Source organism: Centruroides sculpturatus, unplaced genomic scaffold, assembly GCF_000671375.1.
Source record: "Centruroides sculpturatus isolate CEXI.00-Female unplaced genomic scaffold, Cexi_2.0 scaffold783, whole genome shotgun sequence".
Lineage (NCBI taxonomy): Eukaryota > Metazoa > Arthropoda > Arachnida > Scorpiones > Buthidae > Centruroides > Centruroides sculpturatus.
In genome coordinates, this window is record NW_019384930.1 from 87,365 (window position 1) to 102,123 (window position 14,759).

A 14,759-nucleotide genomic window follows, 5' to 3' on the forward strand; every position below is an offset into this window, starting at 1 on the left:
TCACTCCCATCCACAGTCTTCATTGGATGATTTGGTTAAGGTTTGTTGAGAAGAAAGAAAGCATGTCAGAAACAAGCATAACCTTACACATTGATTTATGGATTCTGAAAATCTCAAAATATCGAAGAGGAACTCTATAAACTTCAAAGACCTAAACATGACATCAAGTACTTGAAATCCTGACTTGAAGTCTACACAATATAATGTTACACAAAAACTAAGCAACAAAAAGAAAAAAAAAGAAAATAAAATGTATGTATATCATAGCAATGTATGTTAGATTGTAGAATTTTTTAATATTTAAATCATGCTTCACATTTGCATATTTTTATTCTGTTTTCAATAGTATTTGATGATGATTAATTTTTGGAGCATCAGTTTGATAAAGGTCATTAAATATAATTGAAAATGTTAATTTTTCTCAGTTTAATAAATCTTTTTTGTTGCTGCACAAAGTTGTATGTAGATGATTGCTTTCTATATTTACATAAATCACTCAAAGTTGTACAGTGTAGTACTTTTGTAGTACAGTGACATTCTGTTNTTAAAAATTTGTTAAGCATAAATAATTTGCACTAATGTATATATAGTTTTATAAATTTATATTGTCAACGAGTTTCTAATTAAAAATGACAAGGATATACTCAATTGTAAAGTAACAAAGAAAATAATAGTATACATATTAAAATTTTCTCTGATTAATATTTTATTCGGCTTCTAACAAATTAAAAATTATTATTATTATTGTTAACCTATATACAATTACCCAATAACGCGCAGAATATTAACTAAATTCTGAACATACATTTTTGCTGTTGAACGAAACAACAAAATAAACGAATGAGAAACAATTTTCGCACCCACCCATTTGTAGTTGTCAGGAATGCGCACGTAAGTAGTGCAGTAAAATAAAAAAAAATTCACAAAATGATAAGTTACGAAACTCAATCTAAAACGATTTACCTGATCAAATATAAATTTCAAAAATATAGGTCACATTTTATTACATTCTGTCCCGTTAAAACAGAGGTAATGAGAGATTAAATTACACCTTTTCAAACTCTTCCGTGTCAGGTATGTCTCTACATCAATCGTTATCATTTCCTTTTTATTTATTTATATATTTTTTTCGTTTTAATAGAGAACATGGACCAGAAAATTGTAGCTTAAAATTATAAAATAACCTTTACGTTTCTGTACGCGAGTAGGAATGTAATAATATATAAAATTGCCCGAGGAATGAATGGAAACAAACAATATCACATAGTATACGGAGAATATCACATAAATTTCAAGTTTGCTTTTATCATATTATATCTTATTTTAAAAAACCGAAGTTTTAAATGATAGCGTACAAGATAACAATCGATATTCGCTAAACGTTTGAAGATCATTATATACGTATCGAATATGCAGCAAGTTTTATGAGTCAGAGTAACTTGCGAACTGATTTATTATGTGTAGCCAGTCTTTAACTGGCGAGGCGATACACCGATCAGAAATAGTATTTAATGTTAAAATAACAACGTTAAAAGATACTTTACTGAATATACCAAACTTTATAAAGATAACAATTCATAAAGTTCGTTGCAGATCGTTGAGAACGAAAGCGAATTTTAACATCTGCACTTAGTATAGAACTCATCAGTAGACCAGGTGCGATGAGGTGCCGACCAATGATTACTTTGCTTTCCGTCCACGTGACCCAAACGGTCATCCATTTTGTACTTCCAGCCAGTGGGCATCGAATAGTTCACATTCTTCGGTGCATTGCCACAGATGGGAGGCTTTTAAACTCTTATCCTATTTCGACTGTGTAAGGGTAACCGTTGAAAAATTCCAAAAAAAAATCGGCCTATATTAGCTCGTACTGACAAATCCCGTAAATTAAAAAAAAAAAAAAAAAAGGCGGAATGCAGGCTTTGTCCCGTCGGATCGTAATGGAAAAACATTTTTAAAAGTTCGACCTCCACTTTTTACCGTATTCAGGTAGGCAAATTGAACTATTATTCGAAGCAGGAACAATTCTGAATAAAATACGTTAAGTATTTACTATCAAGTAATTTCCGTAAACTCAAACTTGTTTAATGTAACCGAACTCGGTCGACCGTTTATTATTAAACTTAAGTGTAGGTTTTTAGTATTTTTAAAATGCTAATTGTGTTGTAATTTAATTGGTTTTATAATTTATGCTAATATACATCTGTACTTAATTGATTTTATAGTAATGTGTTTTTATTTTGTAATCTATTCCAGGATGCCTTATTTATTACATAAGGAATACACTTAATGTCGCCAGTAATATCTAACAAAATGCATCAACACAGAAGACGAAAGAAGCGTCCGAGTTACGGAGTGAGGACGGTGGAGATCGTGCGGGGAAAGAACGGATTCGGATTCACCATTTCCGGACAGGCCCCCTGCATACTGAGTTGTATAGTTAGCAACAGTCCGGCCGAGAAAGCCGGACTCAGACCCGGAGATTTTCTGATAGCCGTGAACGGACAGAATGTTTCCAAAGTTCCTCACGACGATGTGGTGAGACTGATTGGAAGTTCAACCGGATTGCTTAAGCTGCAGATTGCGGAAAATTACTATTCGGATTCTTCCGAGGAGGAATTTGTCACCGTTGCCAGAAGCCGTCCGAAATATCCCCACAGAATGAGAAACAGACAGCAGTTGAATGTTTGTCGTGCTGAGAAGGTCGTTCACGATCTTCAGACTGGTGCCTTGTTTGTGGATCATATTCAGGGAAGTAAAGTTGAAGCCGAAATACATAAACGGTCTCGGGACCAGAAGTGTCCATCCGCGGAAACGTTACTGCCATTAACCGGCCGATCGAATAAGGCTCTGTTAGATTTAATTTTACAACAAAGATTACAAGAAACGAACAATAGAGTTACTTCTGCTAAGCCGTCCAATAGAGAGAATGCTCATATTTTAAAACAGAAACAACAAGTAAACATTGTGAAAAAAAAGGAACAAAAACAACATAAAAATCGAAATCATAGTGTTCATATAAATTCTCCTTGTTCTACTAACGAAGTATTTAATTCAATTTTTACCGAGCAGGATTTAAATGACATTCTCTATCCGTCAAATTTCTTCCGTCAAGTACAAAATGAAGAAAATGAAGAACCAAATGATTCGGTGATCTTAAAAGCAGTTGTCGGTTACTTGGGAACAATTGAAATGCCCAAAGAGCCACAACTTCCGAGTTCACGTTTGCAAACAATAAGAAGTTGTATTAGAAGACTTCGTATTGAAAAGAAAGTTCACACTTTAGTGTTACTTTGTGTTTATCCCGAAAGTGTTGTGCTTACTAATCCACATGGATTGACCTTAGCAGAGTTTCCGGCAGAAAAAATAACATTTAGTGGTGTTTATGCCGACGATAAGAAATTTTTTGGATTAGTGACCAGTCATGGAACAAGTAGTGATGAAATGAGTGAAGGAAGTCACGAAGGACCAGTATCTGTTAGCAGTTCATGTCATGTTTTTATGGTTGACACTAAATTATTGCTTCATCATCAACATATTAAGCGTGCCAAAGCATTTCGGATAAGTTGCACACCAGATCCTGTAACTAATAAATGCAGAGAATTTCCAGAATCTGCAGATTCGATTCTTCAAGCTATAGTAAGTTTATATAGAAATAGATTGGCAATCAGTGTTGATGCTGCATCGGGAATGGTTGATTTTCATCTTCACATGTCACCTCAACCTAGTAATACCAGCAGCAATAGTAGCAATAGCGACAGTGGTATTGGATTCCGAGATGAAGGTGAGCCAAAGTTGAGCTAACAGTTTATCTTATTTCACTATTATACTATTTAAATAAAAAAATAAATCAAACTTTCTGTTCCTTCATTTTAGATTGAAACAATAGAGAGTAAAACAATATTTAATTTTACTGAAGTAATTTCACTTTAAACAATTTTGTCATACACGTCTTTTATATTAATTAATAATGATACTGATCATATGTATAAAAAAAATTAAATTTATGTAATTTTAATGTTCACGATTTATAGGATTATCTCTTACCTGTTAAAAACAATGCTTAGGTAGTTTTGTTTGTTTTGCAATCTCTGATTAAATAAATAAGTTACTAGATAAGTTAACCAATAAATTTTGGAATTAATTTAAAAAATGGTATTTGAATTTCTTGCAAGATTAGTTTTTTCCTTGTTTTAATCTGTGAATGAATGTTTATATATTCATATAAATCTTTTGGTTATTTATAAATAAAACAAGTAAAAACTATTTTATTCATTAATTTTCAATAATACTTATAAATAAAATATTAAATTTATAATCATTATTCAAATATTTCTTTTAGTTACAGAAGCGAAATTAAATCTAGCCAAAATATGCAACTGAACTTATAATCTATCATTCTTTTTATCTTATGATTTTGGTTGACAATTCATTAATGGAACATTATTTAAAGAAAAAGTAACTTATATAAGTTTAATCTATTAAAATTAAAATAAAAGATTTTCTTTATACATTTAATATTTTTGATGTTTCGGCAATACTGTATTACTTGTGAAGTGTTTATTGTGTACTATTGAGGAAATAATTTAAATTTGAAAAGTTAATATATTGGTTTATTAACATCATTTATCCTGGTACATTTTATGTATTTTGTGAAAATTTAAAAATACATAGAGGGTTACAATTTGATATGCATAAATAAAGTTAAACAAACATATCGATATTTTGAAGCCAAGTTTTAAAAGATTAATCTCTGTTTAAACCATTATTTATTAAATTTTAATTTAAATTGTCTTCACTAAATCTAATTAAATTTAAATTAGATGTAGAGAAGGAATAAGTGGTTGTAGAACTTTTTTGTTGTTTAAGCAAAATATTTTATTTATGAAATAAGCATGAGTAATGATCTAATCAGAAAATAGTTGTAAATATATCTAAGCATTGATTATAGAATGCTTAATTATATTTTGAAATCATTAATATTTATACACTATATATAACTGAATTTAAAATTGACAGTTTATAATGTATAAAAATATTTTTGAAGCTTAAATTTCATCAAAGTTATAGTTGTTTGGATTGTTTTTTTTATTAATGTGTATAACTGGGTGACATAAAAATATTTTTAATAAAGTTTTAAAAAAGTTTAGTATGTATCACAATACATTTATAACATACTATCTGCTCTATCTGTCAGTAGTACAAATTCATTTGCAATTTTTTCTCGTAAATATACAGGGTAGTGGCATCTGATTAAGTGTGCAAAATTGAATTTATGATAAAAATATTTTGAAATAAAAATCAAAAATATTGTTACTTGTGCAAAAAATCTGTAAAATTAAAATTTATTTATTGATCGGAAAACTTAAATTCATTTTTTTAATGCTGTAATAAAATATATGAAGCATAATCACATTTAACAAAATTGAAAATTTTTTTTCACATATTTTAAAATTACAATTTACACATTTTTGTAATAAAAGACTAATTTTATTTTTTCTCATAAAGTCCAAGAATCAACTTTTTTCACATATGATCCATAGGTTATATTTTTATACTGATAAAATGGGTTAATTAATAGTAAAAGATGTAGTTTGGAAATAAACATTATGTTAAATGTCATTTAAATGTGTTCATACATATTTAAATGAAAAATTAAATAAAAGACAATACCATTTAAAGTAATTGATATTTTTCTAAAATTTATAAACACAATTGTTAGTAAATATATTAAAAATAATCACAATAATAATGTTATAAGAAATTTCATATATGTAATGAGTTTTTTTTTTTTAAGTTAAAAATATTACCTTTTGACTTGTGATTAAAAAATTATAGGCTATAATAATAATAATATTTTACTCTTGGATTCACAAGAGAAAAATATTGAATGTATGCAATTTAATTAAATTATTTATTATTATAATTTTTTAAAACAGTTTTTACAGATCTTCATTATTATATTTAATATTACTATTTCTATAATTCTTATAGTTTTGTCTTTAGCTTTTAATGTTTAAATATAGTGCACAATTTATTTTTATTTTTTTTTTTATTGTTACTTCTATCTTTATAAATTTATTGTTGTATAATAATTTAATAATACTTTTGTAGGATCCTGAATCTGGAGATAACTGAGAACATTTAATCTATAAATTCTCTTATTACTTTTAGAATAGTCTGTTTTAAATCAAATAATTGCATAGGAAGCTATTTTAAAAATATAATAGCTAATATTGATATGCAATTTCAAATATCTGTGGAAATTTATTATATTAGGAACCACTGTTAAAAATAACATTATTTGGTAGATAAATGATGTTATTTTAAGAAAAATGTAAATTCAGATGTATTGGTCAAATTCAAATTTTGCATTAACTTTGGCAAACTTATTATAATTTAATGGTAAAGATAGTGCAGTTTATATTTAAAATGGCATTATTGTTACATTACAATTCAAAAGCAGGAGATTATAAATCTTTGAAAACATGCAATTAATAAATTTTTCTTGCTACTTGTTCATGAGTAACAAGAAACATTTATTGTTTGTTTTGTAAGATTAATTGTATGGAGTGTAAGATTTATAGAAGAGAGAAAAACATGTTGTCATGTTATGTATAGTCTAGAAAATTTTTAGATTTTGGAACATGTGTTTATCAATTTGTTGTGACTTTGTTTTTGATCTGAGCTTCAAAAACATTAATATGGAAAAATCTTTAAGACATTTTTGTAAGCTGTCATTATTATTATTTTTTTATAATAGTTATCAAATATATAATTAATACACTCATAAATAAATATCTAGACTAATTTCATAAAAATAATAAAATATCTAAAATTACTCCAATTTTTTTTTGTAATAAATTAGAGTAATTTTACACACTTTTTATGAAATTAGTCTAGATATTTCAAATTAAATTTTATAAATTGTTTATTTTAAAATCTTATTTTAATACACAGTTTATATAACCAAACTTTATAAGTTTCCGATGTTAATTTTATACTTTCACTTATTATCATTTAATATCATAATAAAAAATTTATGACCAAGCCAAATCTAAAATAATTTAATCAAATATTTTTTTACTAGAAAAATGATCAGAACCACACTCATAATATTTTAATCTTTGATTAAAAAAAATTACTAAAATGACAAATTTAATCATCGACACAAACTGAAAGTTTATCTGCCAAATTTAAATTAATGAATGGTATATGATAATTACATAATTTCAAATATTAAAGAAAAAATTTTTAGGCTTTGTATAGTTGAAGACATTTTCTCTGTTAACCAATTCTTTTTCTATAAAATAAACAGTTCTAATTTGTAACTACAGTAGAGCGTCGATTATCCGAAAGTCAATCATCCGAAAGAATTCCAGTCGGCAAATTTAAATTTTCGTCAGTGCTGTGGTGCTGCAATCTTTGGCTATGTCTTGGGCTATTCAAATATTTTACGTTTTTGATACTAAATTAACTTCTGAAGTATAATTTTTTATTGTTTTTATATTTTTCAATATATTTATTTTGTTTATACAAAATAAAAAAAAAATAATTTTTAATGGAGAAAAATGTCAAGATGGGATAAATTAATATATTTTTCTGTACATAATCGGTTATCCGAAACATTGATCTTCCGAACAACCCCAGTCCCCAATTGATTCGGATAATCGACGCTCTACTGTATATCTTACAACACGGCATTCAGATTATTTCATTTTTAATTAACAAAAAGCCTTTGATTTGGATTTTCTTCAAAATTACAAAAAGTATTATAATATAAAACTAATAAATATTTAATATGTAAATTTTTCTGCAATAATCTTATATTATGATTTTTAAATAAAATTACTGTATAAATTAAGTGATAATGTATTAGTTATATTTACTAAATTAATAAATTACTAAAGTTTTGAATTCTTATAAAGTATATTTGATATAGAAAAAAATTATTTTTAATATTGGGTATAAGGGAAAGAATAGTTTTTTAAGTAAATTAACTTTTGGTAGGATAGGGAAAGCATACCTGACAAATGTTAATTCTTTTGATATGAAATTCTCTGTTATTTGCATTTTTATGTGTAAATAAAAATTTTTTAATACAGTACTGTATTTTAATGACTATAACCATGATGATCAAACGGCAGCTTTTAACCCTTATTGCAGTTCATGTATACTTATACATTTTTTTTATAAACTTAATCAAAATCATTACCTATGTATGAATATTATTTAAATTTGCTGACCATTATTTATGTGATATACATATGGATTGTATGCAAAACTTGCAACTTAACTTTAAACAGGTAACTGAAAGCTAAAGGGGTATATTTGTAAAGGTAAAAGGATTTCATAAAGTACCAGTAAAGTAATAGTGATATCTAACTATATATAATATAAAATACTATTCTGATAGAAAATGCATCTTTTATGTATTTCTAATAGGTGATATATAGCTCTTATCTTGATAAGACTTGATCATCCCTGACATGTAACTTGTGATATTGTATTCCCTATAGAAAATTGCTAGAACAAAAATAAAACCCTTGCATAATATGTTCCACCATATACTGCATGCCTGTGGAGCAGCCTTTGCTCCATAGGTGTGACTTTGTGATCACAACTTAAAATTGGAGTATAATCTGTCTCATCAAATTATCTTTTTCAAATATGTTTTTTTAAACGTGTATAGTTCTTGGGTTATACAAACAAAAATATGGTACTTATTATACAAATATTTCACTTATTCAGTTGGTGTTTTTTTGTTTTGAATGTTCATAGAAAAACTAATTTTTACTTAAATTATTTTTATATCACCTGTGTAATGTAATACAGCTGATAAATAAGTGCTATATGTGATCTTTTATGTTGGTTGTTTAATAAGTATGAAGAAAATGCCTAGGCACAGACTTGCTGAATGTAAATAAGATAATATTATAAATAGCAGTTTATAAGAAAATTCTACTTTATTTCTATTTGAGACGACTTAAACTTGTGCTTCAAATACAATAAAATGTACTGTACTTATTATCTTGGAATGCATATGTACTGAAGATAATTGTTATTAATTAAGCAGTATCAGTAAATAAGACTATAATTTGTGAAATTTTGGTTTTATTGACATTAAAAGAACATGTAACAATTAAAAAATGCACAACTTAAAGATTTATTAATTATATTTATTATTATTAATTAATAGTAATTTATCTATATTATCAATGAATTAAGAAATGCCAATAATTTAAACTAATGTATTGTGAGCTTATAATGATAAAAATTTAATACAGTAATACCTCGACTTACTCTATCCCGACTTACGTGAACCCGGAGTTACGTGATTTTCAAATCTCGTCGATTCATTTTTTGTTTGAGTGCCACGCAACTCTCAATTACTCACTCTCTCCACACTGTTGTTCGGCTTACATGTTCGGACGTGTCGTGCGGAATCGACACATAGCTACAATTTATTTTGTGTTATTTATTTCTGTGTTTGTTATATCTACGGAGACTCTAGAGACTCTATGCAGTGATTTCTTGCAACCGTGAACGAATCAAATGACGAGATAAGATTAACGAGAACATTTATTAGCTTACATACATCTGACTTGGATTTTACACAAATTGCGAAATTATACCCCGACTTACGTGAATTCAACTTACGCGGTTATTGCTCGGTCCCACCTATCGCGTAAGTTTTGAGTATTACTGTATTTGAAGTAATGATCGATATCTAAGGACAACTGATAACAATTGTGCATTATTAACTATATGTTGAGGCTGATAGCAGGAAAATACAGCTGAAAAATGCCTGTTGATCTGAAGGTAATGGTAACTATAACCACATTGTAATTACAAATGAAGTTTTATAAATGTCGTTTAAGTTATATATTTTGAAACATGCTGATTCTAATATAAAATTAATGATGACAATATCTGTGATCATATATAAAAATTATTAATTGAGTATAGAGGTCTTTTTTATTTAAATGTTTTTCAAGTTTAATTAAGCTCATCTTTGAATACATAAATAAAACTGAATGGAACATTAGGACATTTTTCCCTAATGGGAAATGTTCTGCATGAGTTTATAAACTGAAGGATTCCTCTTTTACAATATCCTAAAGTCTTGCAGAATGATAAAGATCCAGTTGACTCGTTGAGAATTTCAAGTGTCTACATGGTACTCATCACAGATGACAGGATAGCACGACTTGGTGCATGTTGGAGCCACTATGCAATTCTTAACTTTATGGTTAAAACAACGTGAGTTAAGAAGTCACTCCCATCCACAGTCTTCATTGGATGATTTGGTTAAGGTTTGTTGAGAAGAAAGAAAGCATGTCAGAAACAAGCATAACCTTACACATTGATTTATGGATTCTGAAAATCTCAAAATATCGAAGAGGAACTCTATAAACTTCAAAGACCTAAACATGACATCAAGTACTTGAAATCCTGACTTGAAGTCTACACAATATAATGTTACACAAAAACTAAGCAACAAAAAGAAAAAAAAAGAAAATAAAATGTATGTATATCATAGCAATGTATGTTAGATTGTAGAATTTTTTAATATTTAAATCATGCTTCACATTTGCATATTTTTATTCTGTTTTCAATAGTATTTGATGATGATTAATTTTTGGAGCATCAGTTTGATAAAGGTCATTAAATATAATTGAAAATGTTAATTTTTCTCAGTTTAATAAATCTTTTTTGTTGCTGCACAAAGTTGTATGTAGATGATTGCTTTCTATATTTACATAAATCACTCAAAGTTGTACAGTGTAGTACTTTTGTAGTACAGTGACATTCTGTTAACCCAGCATTGTCAGGACCAACATTGTGCTGGGTTATTGAATATGTCGGCTTATTAGATGGGGGAGTTTTTCTGGTTTTTTGTTGTCCTGGACACAATTTTACATATCTTTACATGTAAAACTGTAAAAATCTCCCTTTTATGATTGTTTAAACACCATTTCCATTTCCTCAGGCTATTTCTATACTTGATTGACTAGAAACAAGAACACACTATTCTTTGTACTTTGGACAAACCTATATGAATGGTAATATACTGTAGTTGTTTCCATGATAATAATTGGTTCCACGTATGCTAAAATTTCTGCTTTTCATATCAAACCTGTGCACTAATGTCTTTAGAAAAATCATCTACTAGCTAACTAGTTTTTACCTAGTACAGCATTGTCATATTGACATTTGTCATCACTAAAGGAAAATTTTCATCCCTTTCCAAGAACTGCACATTTTGAATGTTTTTACATGAAAATCTTAACTCTGGACCTACCCAGTGCACCGATAACCCCAATAACAAGCTTGACATGCTGTTTTATCAGATTTGCAGGCATACCAGAGCTGGGTTAATGGAATTTCACTATAATGAAATTTTTAAACAGCAAATAAAAAATTTTTGTTGAATCAAAATAATTAAATTATTTTAAATTATAAAAGTTTACATTTAGCAATTTTAGAAACTAGTGTTATAATTGAAGTCATNTTTATACATTTAATATTTTTGATGTTTCGGCAATACTGTATTACTTGTGAAGTGTTTATTGTGTACTATTGAGGAAATAATTTAAATTTGAAAAGTTAATATATTGGTTTATTAACATCATTTATCCTGGTACATTTTATGTATTTTGTGAAAATTTAAAAATACATAGAGGGTTACAATTTGATATGCATAAATAAAGTTAAACAAACATATCGATATTTTGAAGCCAAGTTTTAAAAGATTAATCTCTGTTTAAACCATTATTTATTAAATTTTAATTTAAATTGTCTTCACTAAATCTAATTAAATTTAAATTAGATGTAGAGAAGGAATAAGTGGTTGTAGAACTTTTTTGTTGTTTAAGCAAAATATTTTATTTATGAAATAAGCATGAGTAATGATCTAATCAGAAAATAGTTGTAAATATATCTAAGCATTGATTATAGAATGCTTAATTATATTTTGAAATCATTAATATTTATACACTATATATAACTGAATTTAAAATTGACAGTTTATAATGTATAAAAATATTTTTGAAGCTTAAATTTCATCAAAGTTATAGTTGTTTGGATTGTTTTTTTTATTAATGTGTATAACTGGGTGACATAAAAATATTTTTAATAAAGTTTTAAAAAAGTTTAGTATGTATCACAATACATTTATAACATACTATCTGCTCTATCTGTCAGTAGTACAAATTCATTTGCAATTTTTTCTCGTAAATATACAGGGTAGTGGCATCTGATTAAGTGTGCAAAATTGAATTTATGATAAAAATATTTTGAAATAAAAATCAAAAATATTGTTACTTGTGCAAAAAATCTGTAAAATTAAAATTTATTTATTGATCGGAAAACTTAAATTCATTTTTTTAATGCTGTAATAAAATATATGAAGCATAATCACATTTAACAAAATTGAAAATTTTTTTTCACATATTTTAAAATTACAATTTACACATTTTTGTAATAAAAGACTAATTTTATTTTTTCTCATAAAGTCCAAGAATCAACTTTTTTCACATATGATCCATAGGTTATATTTTTATACTGATAAAATGGGTTAATTAATAGTAAAAGATGTAGTCTGGAAATAAACATTATGTTAAATGTCATTTAAATGTGTTCATACATATTTAAATGAAAAATTAAATAAAAGACAATACCATTTAAAGTAATTGATATTTTTCTAAAATTTATAAACACAATTGTTAGTAAATATATTAAAAATAATCACAATAATAATGTTATAAGAAATTTCATATATGTAATGAGTTTTTTTTTTTTAAGTTAAAAATATTACCTTTTGACTTGTGATTAAAAAATTATAGGCTATAATAATAATAATATTTTACTCTTGGATTCACAAGAGAAAAATATTGAATGTATGCAATTTAATTAAATTATTTATTATTATAATTTTTTAAAACAGTTTTTACAGATCTTCATTATTATATTTAATATTACTATTTCTATAATTCTTATAGTTTTGTCTTTAGCTTTTAATGTTTAAATATAGTGCACAATTTATTTTTATTTTTTTTTTTATTGTTACTTCTATCTTTATAAATTTATTGTTGTATAATAATTTAATAATACTTTTGTAGGATCCTGAATCTGGAGATAACTGAGAACATTTAATCTATAAATTCTCTTATTACTTTTAGAATAGTCTGTTTTAAATCAAATAATTGCATAGGAAGCTATTTTAAAAATATAATAGCTAATATTGATATGCAATTTCAAATATCTGTGGAAATTTATTATATTAGGAACCACTGTTAAAAATAACATTATTTGGTAGATAAATGATGTTATTTTAAGAAAAATGTAAATTCAGATGTATTGGTCAAATTCAAATTTTGCATTAACTTTGGCAAACTTATTATAATTTAATGGTAAAGATAGTGCAGTTTATATTTAAAATGGCATTATTGTTACATTACAATTCAAAAGCAGGAGATTATAAATCTTTGAAAACATGCAATTAATAAATTTTTCTTGCTACTTGTTCATGAGTAACAAGAAACATTTATTGTTTGTTTTGTAAGATTAATTGTATGGAGTGTAAGATTTATAGAAGAGAGAAAAACATGTTGTCATGTTATGTATAGTCTAGAAAATTTTTAGATTTTGGAACATGTGTTTATCAATTTGTTGTGACTTTGTTTTTGATCTGAGCTTCAAAAACATTAATATGGAAAAATCTTTAAGACATTTTTGTAAGCTGTCATTATTATTATTTTTTTATAATAGTTATCAAATATATAATTAATACACTCATAAATAAATATCTAGACTAATTTCATAAAAATAATAAAATATCTAAAATTACTCCAATTTTTTTTTGTAATAAATTAGAGTAATTTTACACACTTTTTATGAAATTAGTCTAGATATTTCAAATTAAATTTTATAAATTGTTTATTTTAAAATCTTATTTTAATACACAGTTTATATAACCAAACTTTATAAGTTTCCGATGTTAATTTTATACTTTCACTTATTATCATTTAATATCATAATAAAAAATTTATGACCAAGCCAAATCTAAAATAATTTAATCAAATATTTTTTTACTAGAAAAATGATCAGAACCACACTCATAATATTTTAATCTTTGATTAAAAAAAATTACTAAAATGACAAATTTAATCATCGACACAAACTGAAAGTTTATCTGCCAAATTTAAATTAATGAATGGTATATGATAATTACATAATTTCAAATATTAAAGAAAAAATTTTTAGGCTTTGTATAGTTGAAGACATTTTCTCTGTTAACCAATTCTTTTTCTATAAAATAAACAGTTCTAATTTGTAACTACAGTAGAGCGTCGATTATCCGAAAGTCAATCATCCGAAAGAATTCCAGTCGGCAAATTTAAATTTTCGTCAGTGCTGTGGTGCTGCAATCTTTGGCTATGTCTTGGGCTATTCAAATATTTTACGTTTTTGATACTAAATTAACTTCTGAAGTATAATTTTTTATTGTTTTTATATTTTTCAATATATTTATTTTGTTTATACAAAATAAAAAAAAAATAATTTTTAATGGAGAAAAATGTCAAGATGGGATAAATTAATATATTTTTCTGTACATAATCGGTTATCCGAAACATTGATCTTCCGAACAACCCCAGTCCCCAATTGATTCGGATAATCGACGCTCTACTGTATATCTTACAACACGGCATTCAGATTATTTCATTTTTAATTAACAAAAAGCCTTTGATTTGGAT

The 14,759-nt window shown here is 26.2% G+C and overlaps 1 protein-coding gene across 1 annotated transcript in view; it reads left to right on the plus strand.

Moving 5' to 3' along the window:
- The first annotated feature begins 1,498 nt into the window (after positions 1–1,498).
- LOC111631955 (regulator of G-protein signaling loco-like) overlaps positions 1,499–14,759 on the plus strand; it is a 109,584-nt gene continuing 96,323 nt past the window's right edge. The window contains 2 exon segments of the mRNA XM_023376305.1: positions 1,499–1,989; positions 2,257–3,784. Coding sequence (XP_023232073.1) covers positions 2,290–3,784 — 1,495 coding nt within the window. The 5' untranslated portion in view covers positions 1,499–1,989; positions 2,257–2,289.